The following is a 12630-nucleotide window of genomic DNA, read 5'->3' as shown; positions in this document are numbered from 1 at the left end:
CTGCTACTAAAAATAGAATGCCAGAACACACACAATCTTAAGTGAATTCTTCCTAATCTCATGGATTAATCTGGGCTCATCCATCCTACAGAGAGAGAAGCAAGGTGGGAGTAAAGACTGAAGACTCACACAGCTGCACCTCAAACTCAATTTCTCATGTGCTAAAGCAGAAGAAAATGAATATGATCCAGGTTATTTGTTTGTACTTACTGCCTATCATTTGAAAGATAATGACACTCTTTACATGTGCTTTTTGTTTGAATGAGTCTCAAAAATGCTCTCTCTCTCTCTCTCTCTCACACACACACACACACACACACACACACAATCTTATCCATACTGTCCAGATGAGGAAGCAGAAGCATAGGGCAATTAAGTAGCCAGATAACAGTGTAGTCCCTCAACCACAAGTGAAGAATGGAATCCTCTCACCTAGCCTGTGTTGAGCCCAACCTCTACAGACTTCAGTTTCCTTTTCTGAAAGTCAAGGGGAGAACTAGATGGTCCCTTTCTGCTCTAAAACGCTACAACTTGTTCAAAGTCACACAGAGGATTGAGTGACAGAATGGGGATTTGCACCTAAGTTTTCTGGCTTTGGAAACAATCAATACTCACTGAACTATGACAAGCCCCTTCTAATAAATAGAACATCCATTGTCCTTCTAATCTGATCCTGGATGTTTTAAGCCTGTGATCAGTAACTCAAGAACCCTAACTACCAGCCAAACAAGTTTGACTAAAAGATAAAAGCACTTCTATCATGGACCGTGAAATCCACCACTCGATTTCACCACAGCCCCACGAGAGACCCTGCTGGTCACAGACTAAGAGTGGTAAAGAAAATATCGCATCTTGCAAGGGAGCCACTGAAATGTAGCCAACTTACAACACTGTCCCTCCAGCATGAAAAGGAAGTAAGAGACGTATTAAATGCCTGACAAGCCATGACTCTGTCCTATGAATAAGCTGAAAACGCACAGTGAAGATAAGGAAAGGAAGACAAAGATGTCAGAGAGATGAGCAAATAAAGAGCTTGGGGGATGGGGGAGCAGAGGAGCAAGTCATAAATCGGAGGAACTCCCTCCCCAGGAGCACACAGAACAGCTTCAGGAATAAGCTCAGGGAGCCAACGACACCTGGTGAGACCAACCTCGGAGACTTCACGCAGTGAGTGACTCACGAGACAAAGACAATTCCCTCTGAATTTCTCACTGCACATACAAGGGTAAACTTCACTATGAAAACAACTTTCACTCGTGGAAAATGAAACGTTGCTCAGTTGTGTCCGACTCCTTGCGACCCCATGGACTATACAGCCCATGGAATTTTCCAGGCCAGAATACTGGAGTGAGTAAGCCTTTCCTTCTCCAGGGGATCTTCCCAACCCAGGGATCAAATCCAGGTCTCCCGCCTTCCAGGCGGAATCTTTACCAACTGAGCCACAAGTGAAGCCTGAGAATCTTGGAGTGGGGAGCCTATCCCTTCTCCGGCGGATTTTCCTGACCCAGGAATTGAGCCAGAGTCTCCCGCACTTGTGGATCACTGATCAAATCTGGATATTGTAGGCCTGGAAAACCTTTGCATTCCACTCCTAAGTCTGATGATAAAACCACCATTTTTCGAACTTGTTCCCATTCTGGGACTAAAGTCTCTTTCCCAGAATGCAAATGATGACAAAAACCTAAGAGTTACCCTACACTCCAAGCAGGCACGAACAGACAGAGGAGGGTGGACCCAGGAGAAACCAAGGGCTCTGTTGTCTCTACGCCTCATCTCTGTGCCTCGCCATCAGGATGATGAACTGTAAGGACCGCGGCCGAACTCTAGGTACCGGGGGAGGAAGAGCTCAGAGAACAGGCAAATTACGTTCTGTGAAAGAATCAAAAACATCTGCTCCCTGGTGGCACGCATCCTTCATCCACCTTTATTCCCTCTCTCCTCTGGCTTCCGTCCTTGACGTCTATGAATATTAACATAGATGACAAGAGGACTTATCGGAAGGCCTTACGGGAGGGGCAAACCAGGACACATTGCGGCAAAAATAAGCTGGGCGCTAACAACTCTGCACTTGAAGAATGCCCATGACATTCTGGCCTACCAGGAAAATAATCCAGCCATTCTTTGCGCAGAGTGAAATAAACATTAAAGAATATTACAACGAGCGGGTTCTTTGGCAGATTTTATATTATGAAAACTTTCAGATATATACAAAATCGATGCACTCCCGATATTTCTGTCAATGACTAGCTAGGTTTTGCCGCATCATTACTTCGTTCTTTTGTTCTTTGCTAATGTAATTTTTTTTTTTTTTTGGCTAATGTAATTTTAAAAACAGTAACCAGAAGCTTAACAATTCTTAAGTACAGTTACCGATTAAGAAACAGGAAAATTAACCTGTAACTAAAACGATACATTTGGATTCCCATGAGTATTAAAAAAAAGTTCAATCTATCTAAGCATTTAATTATACCAACTAACTCACAGTTATCTAGTTTCTTAGTAAGCAACTACTAGAGACAGTGGGCTAGGGCCTATGAATGAACAGAAGTCATGGCCATGGTCTAATGGGTAAATGAGTAAGATGGGAACTCCCCAGGTGGTCTAGTGGCTGAGATCACCTTCCAGTGCAAGGGTGCAGGTTCTATCCCTGGCTGAGGAGCTGATTCCATGGGACTCATGGCCAAGAAACCAAAACATAAAATAAAAAAAAACCCAGAAACAATATTGTAACAAATTTAATGCAGACTTCAAAAATGGTCCGCGTGAAACAAAAAAAATCTTAAAAAAAAATTAAGAGAGAAGTGAGACAGACGCAATGCAAAGGAAAATGAAGAGGTAACTCACTAAGGCAGCACACAGGGAGAGCAAATTCAAACGACTGCGGAGGTGGGTGAAGAGAGAGGCCGCGGCGAGGAATCCCTTCCTGAAGGTGCAGCTGTAACGCAGGCCCCCGAGGGCAGGACTCCCTGTCTGCCCTGCCACGGCTGCATCACTAGTGCCCAGCAAAGAGGCATTTAGTCAAAATCTGTGGAACGCATGAGCGAGCCAGGACTTTAAGTCCAGTGCTTGCTCACCTGAACAACAGTGTGTCCCCTCTTCCTTCCTCGATGGCAGGAGCAGGGCTAGAGCTGCCCAGGAAGGACTCGGGCTCGGACAGGCGGAGCAGACCAGGCAAGGGCAATGAAAGCGGAGGCAGTGAAGCGGGGACACGAAGGTGTGAGAGGACAGGCGCTGCCTGGGGCTGCAGGGGACCGTCCTTGGTGGGGGGCACGGTGCTCTGCAGCTCGGAGAAGCAGGCATTTGTACCAGCAACAGAGAGCAGGGCGAGCTGGTGGAGGGTCTGGTGCGCTGGTCAAAGGGAGTGAGTGAGTGTGTGTGTGCGTGTGTCGGGGGGATGTAGGCGATGACTGAGAAGACACTAATACTACAAGAGAGAGACTTTGAGAGAATAGATGATAGCAGCACACTCTGAAAAGAAGAAAAACTGGGGTCAGGGAGAGTTTCTCCAGTTCCAAGAGAAATTCGGGGGCAATAATGATCAGGACCTCAGCAAACATGGAAAACCAGTAGGAATGCAGTAGCTATGCTAAACATACAAAATCAGCAGAGTTGGTGATGTCTGACAGGATATGAACGTTAAAGGGAAGAAACAAATCAAATATTATCCTCAAGTTCACGATCCAACTACGCAGGGTAAATAAGATCCACAATGAGAAAGACGCTTCGTGCTCTTAGGCTTTCCCCCTATAACCTGGGGTACGTGCTTCCTCCACTCACAGTTGTTCTCACCTGGAGTGACCCGCCGATGCCTCCATCTAAAACTCAGGCCCGGAGACGTTAAAAGCTTGGCTTGGGGTCACAAGGGTGACCTGAGACTAAAGAGGAGACGCTCTTGTCCCTGAGTTCATGACCCTTTCCACTTCAGCATCATGACTAGTGTCCACGCAGCTTTCCCAACAGAGCGATTATAATTCTGAGAAAGGCACGCCTGCAGCAGGCGAGGCCCCTGTCTTCCAGCAGAACGCCGTGCATTCTTTCTGTGGGAGAGGAAACGGAGCCAGGGGCAGACACATGGCCCACGACCTCCTACGTGTGCACGGAGAACGCACACAGAGGCGGCTGGCCGGCTACAGGAATCAGCCTAAGAGGCTTCCGCGCCGGGCTCACAGCAACAGCAGTGTACTTCTGGACGCTCAGAGTACTTTCTGCAATCCACTCACACGTGCTTCTGGACGCTCAGAGTACTTTCTGCAATCCACTCACACACCGCTACGGGCTGAGTCGGGAACTGCACATTTCCATGACACACTGTAGACAACCGAGGAGCTCGGCGAATGAGTTGTGCTAAAATTCATAACAAAGGTGAAAATTAGAGCTGATTCTTTACCAGCTGAGCCACAAGGGAAGCACAAGAATACTGGAGTGGGTAGCCTATCCCTTCTCCAGTGAATCTTCCCAACTCAGGAATCGAACCGGGGTCTCCCGCATTGCAGGCGGATTCTTTACCGACTGAGTAATACAGGAGGCCTGGGTTTGATCCCTGGGTTGGGAAGACCCCCTGGAGAAGGGAAAGGCTACCCACTCCAGTATTCTGGACTAGAGAATTACAGTCCACGGGGTTGCAAAGGGTTGGACACGACTGAGCGACTTTCATTTTCGCTTTTCATTAGAGTCAAGGGAAAGAAGAGTAACAAAAAATACAAACTCCTTCACTTTGAAGTGGGGGCTCTTCAGTCTTACCAGGTTCATGTTCTGAACGTGGGAGTGGGAGATACCCAAGAGCATGGGGAGCAGGAAGAAGTCCACAGGAGAGGCCAGGGACAACTTATAGTTTAGATTATTTCTAGACCAACCCTGTTTAAAGACACTTCATATGAGGAGGAAAATCTGAGTAGCAAATAAAGCAAGCTTTCGGTTTTCTGTTTTAGAATCGGAAAAATGCTGGGGCCAGGATACGAAAACACCTCTACCCAAGTCTTTTGAGATAGAACAGCTTACAATTTGGAACTGATAAATGAGGAAAAGGGTTGTTAAATTTTGAACAAAGGTTTTCTTTTGATGCAAAAGGGCTTTCTCTCAGTTTCTAACCTTCTTTCCTTAGTAACTATTAGCTGAATGTCCCGATCCACTTACAGAATGAGGAACAGACATTTCCCCCCCCCTAAAATAAAAATGTGTGAGGAGACACCAGGCTTGCTCTTTCAGGGAGACTGAGCTTGGGTGGCTCAGCTACGCAGACGCTCTGCTAGGCCGCAGCTGGAGGGCAGGCTGACAGCCACCTGAGCAGACAGAGTGTGTGCGCAGTGGCCTCCCGCCCCAGGCTTCCTCGGGGCAAGAGCGCCTTTCTGGAAAAGCTGAACCCACGGAAGACAAGGCCTGCAAGAATTCTGATCTCTGGGGGTTCCCTAAGGAAAAAGCCAACTCACCATGACCACTCCACAGCACAACTCAGCCGCTGAGCAGTGCTGCCGAGGCAAACAGCTCTCAATCTGCTGCTCACTGACTTAGAGCACAGAGCAAAGGAACATCAGACAGTGGGGAACTCCTCCAACACGAAAGAAACAAGTCAAAACTAAGAGAGAAAAGGAGCCCGGGGGACAAAGACAGAAAAACAACCTGTACATCTCATAACATCATGCATTCAGAGACAAGGGAATATGTATGGAATCCATGAAATAAGAACAAGATGCCATTTAAAGATAAGTAAATAAAAGGGGACAATCAGGTGATGAAAAATAGCTCAGGGAAATTAAAAATATGAGAGCAAAACTCAAAATTTTGATAGAAAAATTGGAAGATAAAAATCAAGAAAATCTCCCCAAAAGAACAAAATAGGAGACAAAAGATAAGAAAAATCTGAGGAATAACCCGATGTCCACCACTTACCTAATGATTCCAGATAAAACAAAAGAGAAAAAAAAAATTAAAGAATAAAAAGTAACTTTTCAGAACTGATAGAATAACATGAATCTTCACACTGGGAGGCCTAGCAAGAGTCTGATGAATAAAAATATGCAACAATTGACATTTCCACAAGATTTCAGAAATCCAAGGTTAAGAAGATTCTAAGAACTCTTGAAGACAAAATAAACAAAATAAATATGTGTCATGGAGAGAAATAAGAAGAGTACCAATGGATATCAGAAGACACGAGAGCAATACCCTCTAAATTCTGAAAGCAAATAATGTTCAGTCCAGAAGTCTATACCCACACAATCTGCCATGATATTCTGATAGAGATTTTCAGAACTGCAGGCCTTCTCAGAAAGCTGCTGGAAGATGAATGAGGAGACAGACGTGGGATGCAGGCCAGAGCAGGTAACAGGAGCCAGGTGGAGTGGACCACCTACAGGGACAGGAACAAGGCAAACCCAACGGCCGATGCAGAGTGAACAGGCCGAGAGGGTCTGAAGAGGGCGGTGTCCTGGGGAAAACACCGAGCTGACAGACCATCAGACATAAATGGCACGGCAGAAAGTTTCCTACACTGTGGCTAGTAGAGGGTATGGGGAAAATTACACAGTTGCACCCCACTCCCCCACCAGAAAACATCACAAATGTGTGAAAAGAAACATCTTTAGAGTACACTACTTGGCTTAGCAGGGAACGCCATTTACAGTCATAAAAATATCATAAAAATATAAACACCAAATACTAAAATAACACTATAATAAATAATAAGAATAATGTATCAGTATTTTGAGCAGTAAAAGGCCTAAATTCTAACCTACCAAAATAAAAGTCCAGGTAACATCAGGAACTAACGCATGAAGAAAGTCAATGTAAGATCTGTGCTTTAGATGTAGAGATAAATACTGGATAAGATACCATGTGAAAAATGAAGGGGCTGTAAGAAACAGGCTTAGGAGATTAACAGGTGAGGGGTATGACTGAGGAATGTAGTTTTTTGTGATGTTTCAGTTCAGTTCAGTTGCTCAGTCGTGTCCGATTCTTTGCAATCCCATGAACTGCAGCACGCCAAGCCTCCCTGTCCATCACCAACTCCCAGAGTTCACCCAAACTCATGTCCACCAAGTCAGTGATGCCATCCAGCCATCTCATCCTCTGTTGTTCCTTTCTCCTCCTGCCCCCAATCCCTCCCAGCATCAGAATCTTTTCCAGTGAGTCAACTCTTCACATGAGATGGCCAGAGTATTGGAGTTTCAGCTTTAGCATAAGTCCTTCCAAAGAACACCCAGGACTGATCTCCTTTAGGATGGACTGGTTGGATCTCCTTGCAGTCCAGGGGACTCTCAAGAGTCTTCTCCAACACCACACTTCAAAAGCATCAATTCTTCAGTGCTCAGCTTTCTTCACAGTCCAATGCTCACATCCATACATGACCACTGGAAAAATCATAGCTTTGACTAGGTAGACCTTTCTTTGTTGGCAAAGTAATGCCTTTGCTTTTGAATATGCTGTCTAGGTTGTTCATAACTTTCCTTCCAAGGAGTAAGTGTCTTTTAATTTCATGGCTGCAATCACCATCTGCAGTGATTTTGGAGCCCAAAAAAATAAAGTCTGACACTGTTTCCACTGTTTCCCCATCTATTTCCAATGAAGTGATGGGACCAGATGCCATGATCTTCGTTTTCTGAATGTTGAGCTTTAAGCCAACTTTTTCACTCTCTTTCACTTTCATCAAGAGGCTTTTTAGCTCCTCTTCACTTTCTGCCATAAGGGTGGTGTCATCGGCATATCTGAGGTTATTGATATTGTGATGTTTAGTGCAGCTTAATTTTTCAAATCTATGTGCACATATTACTTTGGAACCAGGATTCAAATTCAGACAGTATGGACCCAAATCTGAAGATATTAACGTTGAAAGAAGGCCGGAAAATTTATAACCCATCAATTATTTTAGAGACAGCTATCTGATTTTCTTTCACCTCCTAATAAGCCTAGACAATCAAAAGCAATCAGACTCACAGACACGAGTAAGGAGAAAGCATTTATTTTCTCATATCTAAAATCCTATATTTTTCTATCAACAACAACAGAAAACACAGCCTAAACAGCAAGAGCAGCAGAAAAGGAAAAGTTAGAAAAAATTGCAGTCACACAAACTATAGTTAAAAAATGACTAAGTTTCCTTGATATATGAATTTGTTGGAAAACCATTTATCAACAGCCTGTTTCTCCCCAGCCGAGTCCCTCAAGCCGAGAGCCATGTCATTCCCCTTTGACTGATTAATTAGCCAATCAGGGGACATTTTTCATTGTGAGGCATGATGGTTTACTCCAGCTAATGTTTGGTCTCTAATGGCAACATATTAAAGCCAACTCGGCTATTTTAGCCCCGTGGAGTGACCAAAAGGAAAGGGTAGAAGATAAATCAAAAGAGCTCCCTTCAGTTTCCCTTCAGTCCTTAACAAAACCCCCAAGGAGCAAACGGCTGGAGGAAAGATTCTCTACCAATAAAGAGAAAAAAACAAAGAAAAGAAGGGTGGAAATGCCTTCAAGCCAAGGGGGATCCTTTCCTGCTTCTCAAGAGCAATAATTTATCCTCTGTTGATTAACAGACCACTGATAAAACAGGCACCAAAAAGTCAATACCTAGCTCTTCTTGCTTTTATCAAAAGCTGTGCTCAATAGAAAATCTCGCTCTGCAATGCTTCTTCCTCACTTGGAACGATTTCACCCGCACTCTGAATTAGACGCGGCCAGCAAGGAACCTGGTTGAAGGCACTATTTATACACCTGCAGACAGGCAGCTGCCCACGGTGCTACACGTTTTCTAAGCTTCTTACCCTTCTCTGTGCCCTTGCCAGGCAAAGCATGCAGAAGGAGAACTTGGAGTATCAGAGGAATACAAGCTCCTACAGAGGACAGATAAGAGTATTCACACAGCCAGGAGACAGGAAGCACATCTTAGACACGCTCAGTATACACTGCCAAACACACTCAACAAGACAGTCCAAGCAGCTAGTCTCCACTACGCAATTCCACTCTTGCGTACATAACACTGCCCAGCTTTCTCACTTGCTGGTAAGTGAAGGATTACAAACTAGCAGTCTGCGTCCTGTGAGATCACCAACACCATCATCATGGTTATTATTTTGTGAATCTTACACACTTTCAGACCAGGCTATGAGTTTCCCTGGTTCCCTGTCATCTTAAAAGTCAGACTACTCACATTTCCAGTCACATGCCTGGACCCACTGGCACTTGAGTTTGGGGCCTGGGAAGAGCTGTTACTCATGATACATATTCTTTTTTGTGCGTTGTCTATTCAGAGACTTCTGCCCTTTGGGCCCAGGTAAGGGCCCACCAATTTTCTCTGTAACTGTTTCTAACTTCTCCAGTAGTAGTGTTGTTGCTGCTGCTGCTGCTGCTAAGTCCCATCATTTGTGTTCCACTCTGTGCGACCGCATTAGACGGCAGCCCACCAGGCTCCCCCATCCCTGGGATTCTCCAGGCAAGAACACTGGAGTGGGTTGCCATTTCCTTCTCCAACGCATGCAAGTGAAAAGTGAAAGTGAAGTCACTCAGTCGTGTCCGACTCCTAGCGACCCCATGGGCTGCAGCCCACCAGGCTCCTCTGTCCATGGGATTTTCCAGGCAAGAGTACTGGAGTGGGGTGCCATCGCCTTCTCCCAGTAGTAGTGTTAATGCTGCCCTAGTCTGTGTTGTTCCCCCAAAGATTAAAGTATCCTTGATCAACAGCTGAATTCAATTCAACAAAAACTCCGTGGAGAACCTGCTCCATGGCGGGCCTGGCTCTAGATGGTATGGAGTACAAAACTCCTGCCCTCATGGAGGTTCCAGTCTACTAAGGAAAGACAGACGGCACAAGTGAACTATTTAGTACCTCAGACGGAGATAACTGCTATGGAGAAAAATAAAGCAAAGGAGAGGGGACGAGAGCATCACAGATTTTTGTTGTTACTGTTTGTACTTTCTGCTATAAATTAGGGTGTCAGGGAAGGCCAGCTGAGGCAACATTTGCACAAAACTGTGAGCTGGGGACAAGCACTCCATGCAGCACAGGCACCGAGTGCCGAGAGTCAAGGCGGGGGCCTCCTGAGGACTGGAGGGACTGGAGGCCAGAGCGACCAGGGCAGAGCCGCAGGCAGAACCAGCGGGGACGGCAGTGGCCGCGAGCGCGCGTGAAAGCCGGGAGGCGTGGTCACGCGGGACTTCCGGCCCCTCTGAGGACAGCCTGCTATTGCACCTCAACATTATTTCATTTCTTATTTAAACACATCAAACAATTCAGACCCATCTCCTGGAAAAAGAAGGTAAGTAGATGAAGTCAAAACTGCCCACATACCTGAAGATAAGGAAGAGCGATCGGAGTAACGGTCTCTCCTTTGTAGTCTAGGAAAATGTAAACCTTCAAGTCAAGTACCATTTCAAATGTGAGTATTTCGTGTTCGCTTTCCTCCAGAATCAGAGAACTTTAGACCCGGAAGTGCTCACAGGCGCACAGCTCACGGTCACCTAGTACAAGCCTCCCTCCAGGAAGCTAGCCACGCGGCGCATCCTGCACGGCTGGCCCGCTCTGCCAGCCATGCTGTTTCCTTCCTCTGAGGAGGAATCTTCCCATGAACTTCGCCCACCAGTTCTAGTCTGTCCTCTGAAGTTCACCAAACCAATCTGTTCCTTTCCTAGAGGACCCTGAAACCATCCACACGTTCACAGTCAGGGTCTCTCTGTAGTCCAGGCAGAATTTCCTAACTGCTCATCTGCTAAGTCCTGTGCAAAACTTGCTTTCCAGATCGCTTCGGCCCAACTGCCGTGCTCTGAACACATTCTTATAAAATACAGCACCCAGTTCAAATACAGTCACCAGTGCAGAAAACACCCCCAACATCTGTTGCTTCCAGCTGCTCTTAAAGCACCCCAAGCCTGAACTCAGGACAGTTATCATACTGCATTTCTTATTTTGATTTAGGTCAGACTTGCGGTCAGTTTACATGTTCCCAGCCTCTAAGTTAATTCTCATTCAGATGAGTTCTTTTCAAAGATTCAATGAGATTTTACACATCTTCACAAAATTTGATCTATTTGACTTTGGTCAAATGTCCCAGCTCAGAGATTATTGTGAATCTTGATTCAAAATCAGGTCAACACGCTGATAAACATTACTGAAGTCATCACTGCTGGCCAAAAAATACACACCTAAAATGTGTTAATGAGCTTGTTTGTGGGCTTAGTTTAATTTTACTGCTAACCAAAAGGTGTTTCCTTATAAAACGACCTTAGCAAACTCTAGGCTGGGAAAGCAGTTCAGCTCATGAATGGTGATGGCAGGTCCGGGTGAGGAGGGGGAGACAGAGTGACAGAGACTTGTAGGCAGAAGGGAAATTCAAATTCAAGAGTCCACATCTAGCAAACCACTGATAAAACTCAGCCCAATTCACAAAAAAGAACATGAAAATTCAGAACTAATGAGAAACAACCAACCAACCAGGGACTTCCGTGATTATCCAGTGGCTAAGACTCGGGGCTTCCAATGCAGGGGCCTGGGTTTCCATACCTGGTCAGGGAACTAGATCCCACATGCTGCAACTAAAGATCTCATGTGAAATCAATCAATAATTTTTTTTTTTTTTAATTTAACCAACCAAAAAAGAAAAGTCTGCTTGGAAGTTAGTTTTCTGATTTGACAATCAGCAAGAAATGGGAGACACTAAAAAACTATTTCCATTAGTTCCTATCTGGTTGAACTTCCTGATACTCCTTTTTTTTTTTCCTTCTCTCAGTTTTTCCCTCCCCCACGTTCCCAGTTTCCTTCCGCTATCCAGCTTGTTTCCTGTTTCAGCCTTATCACTAGAGAAAATACTCCTAAACCACAAAGAGGATCGAGAGTCTGCCCCCAGCATTCCTGCTCTGTTTCTCTAAACACGCCTCTGGCTCAGGCTTTTGGCAAAAGGTGTTCTTCCCCGAGGTTAGTCTAGTCCACACATCAGGAGGAAAAACAACCCAGATAATACACATTCTTTTTAAGGCTCCTCATAATCTATCAACTGTTATTATCATCTATCAATTATTATTAAGAGCCTTTGTATGAAGCCTCTAAAAGTTTTTTTTTGGTAACTTTGTCTGGAAAGTAGTATTAGTAATAAACATATATAGCTCTATACACAGTTGAAAATCAGTGTTGAGACACAATGTATCAATCGTAGGTGGTTTAATACCTCAGGGGTCCTCTTCTGTCTTTTTCCAAAAATGCAGTCAAGATCTGTTTGGCTCCGAGATGAGAGATCCTTCCCTAGAAATACATGATGCCTTCAGTAATACATTCTAGAATAAGGAGCACAAATATAAACTATGAAACTGGGTTTTGGAAATAAATAAACAATTTTGTAAATGACCAACTTTCTCTTTCCCTCTCACAGACTTTTGTGTTGTTCAGTTGCTAAGTCTTGTCTGACTCCTTGCAACTCCATGGACTGCAGCAGGCCGGGCTTCCCTGTCCCTCACTGTCTCCCACAGTTTGCTCAAATTCATGTCCATTGAGTCAGTGATGCCATCCAACCATCTCATCCTCTGCTGCCCCCTTCTCCTTTTGCCTTCAATCTTTTCCAGCATCAGAGTCACACTGTTTAATTACTAAATACAGTTAATTAAACTTAAAAATCAAACAAGTGAACCAGAACCTCTGACTTCCTCTTAATGGTGCAA

At 44.9% G+C, this 12630-nt stretch overlaps 1 protein-coding gene across 2 annotated transcripts in view; it reads right to left on the bottom strand.

Annotated features, from left to right (window-relative positions):
• PINX1 (PIN2 (TERF1) interacting telomerase inhibitor 1) overlaps nt 1–12630 on the bottom strand; it is a 64889-nt gene that overhangs the window by 29370 nt on the left and 22889 nt on the right. For both annotated transcript variants that reach the window (XM_068974398.1, XM_068974397.1), the window contains exon 6: nt 12144–12217. In XM_068974398.1, the coding sequence (XP_068830499.1) occupies nt 12144–12217 (74 nt within the window). The remainder of the gene's footprint in view (nt 1–12143; nt 12218–12630) is intronic.

Source organism: Capricornis sumatraensis, chromosome 6 (assembly GCF_032405125.1).
Source record: "Capricornis sumatraensis isolate serow.1 chromosome 6, serow.2, whole genome shotgun sequence".
NCBI lineage: Eukaryota > Metazoa > Chordata > Mammalia > Artiodactyla > Bovidae > Capricornis > Capricornis sumatraensis.
The sequence above is the reverse complement of the archived record's forward strand: the minus strand, read 5'-3'. Positions and strand labels throughout refer to the sequence as shown.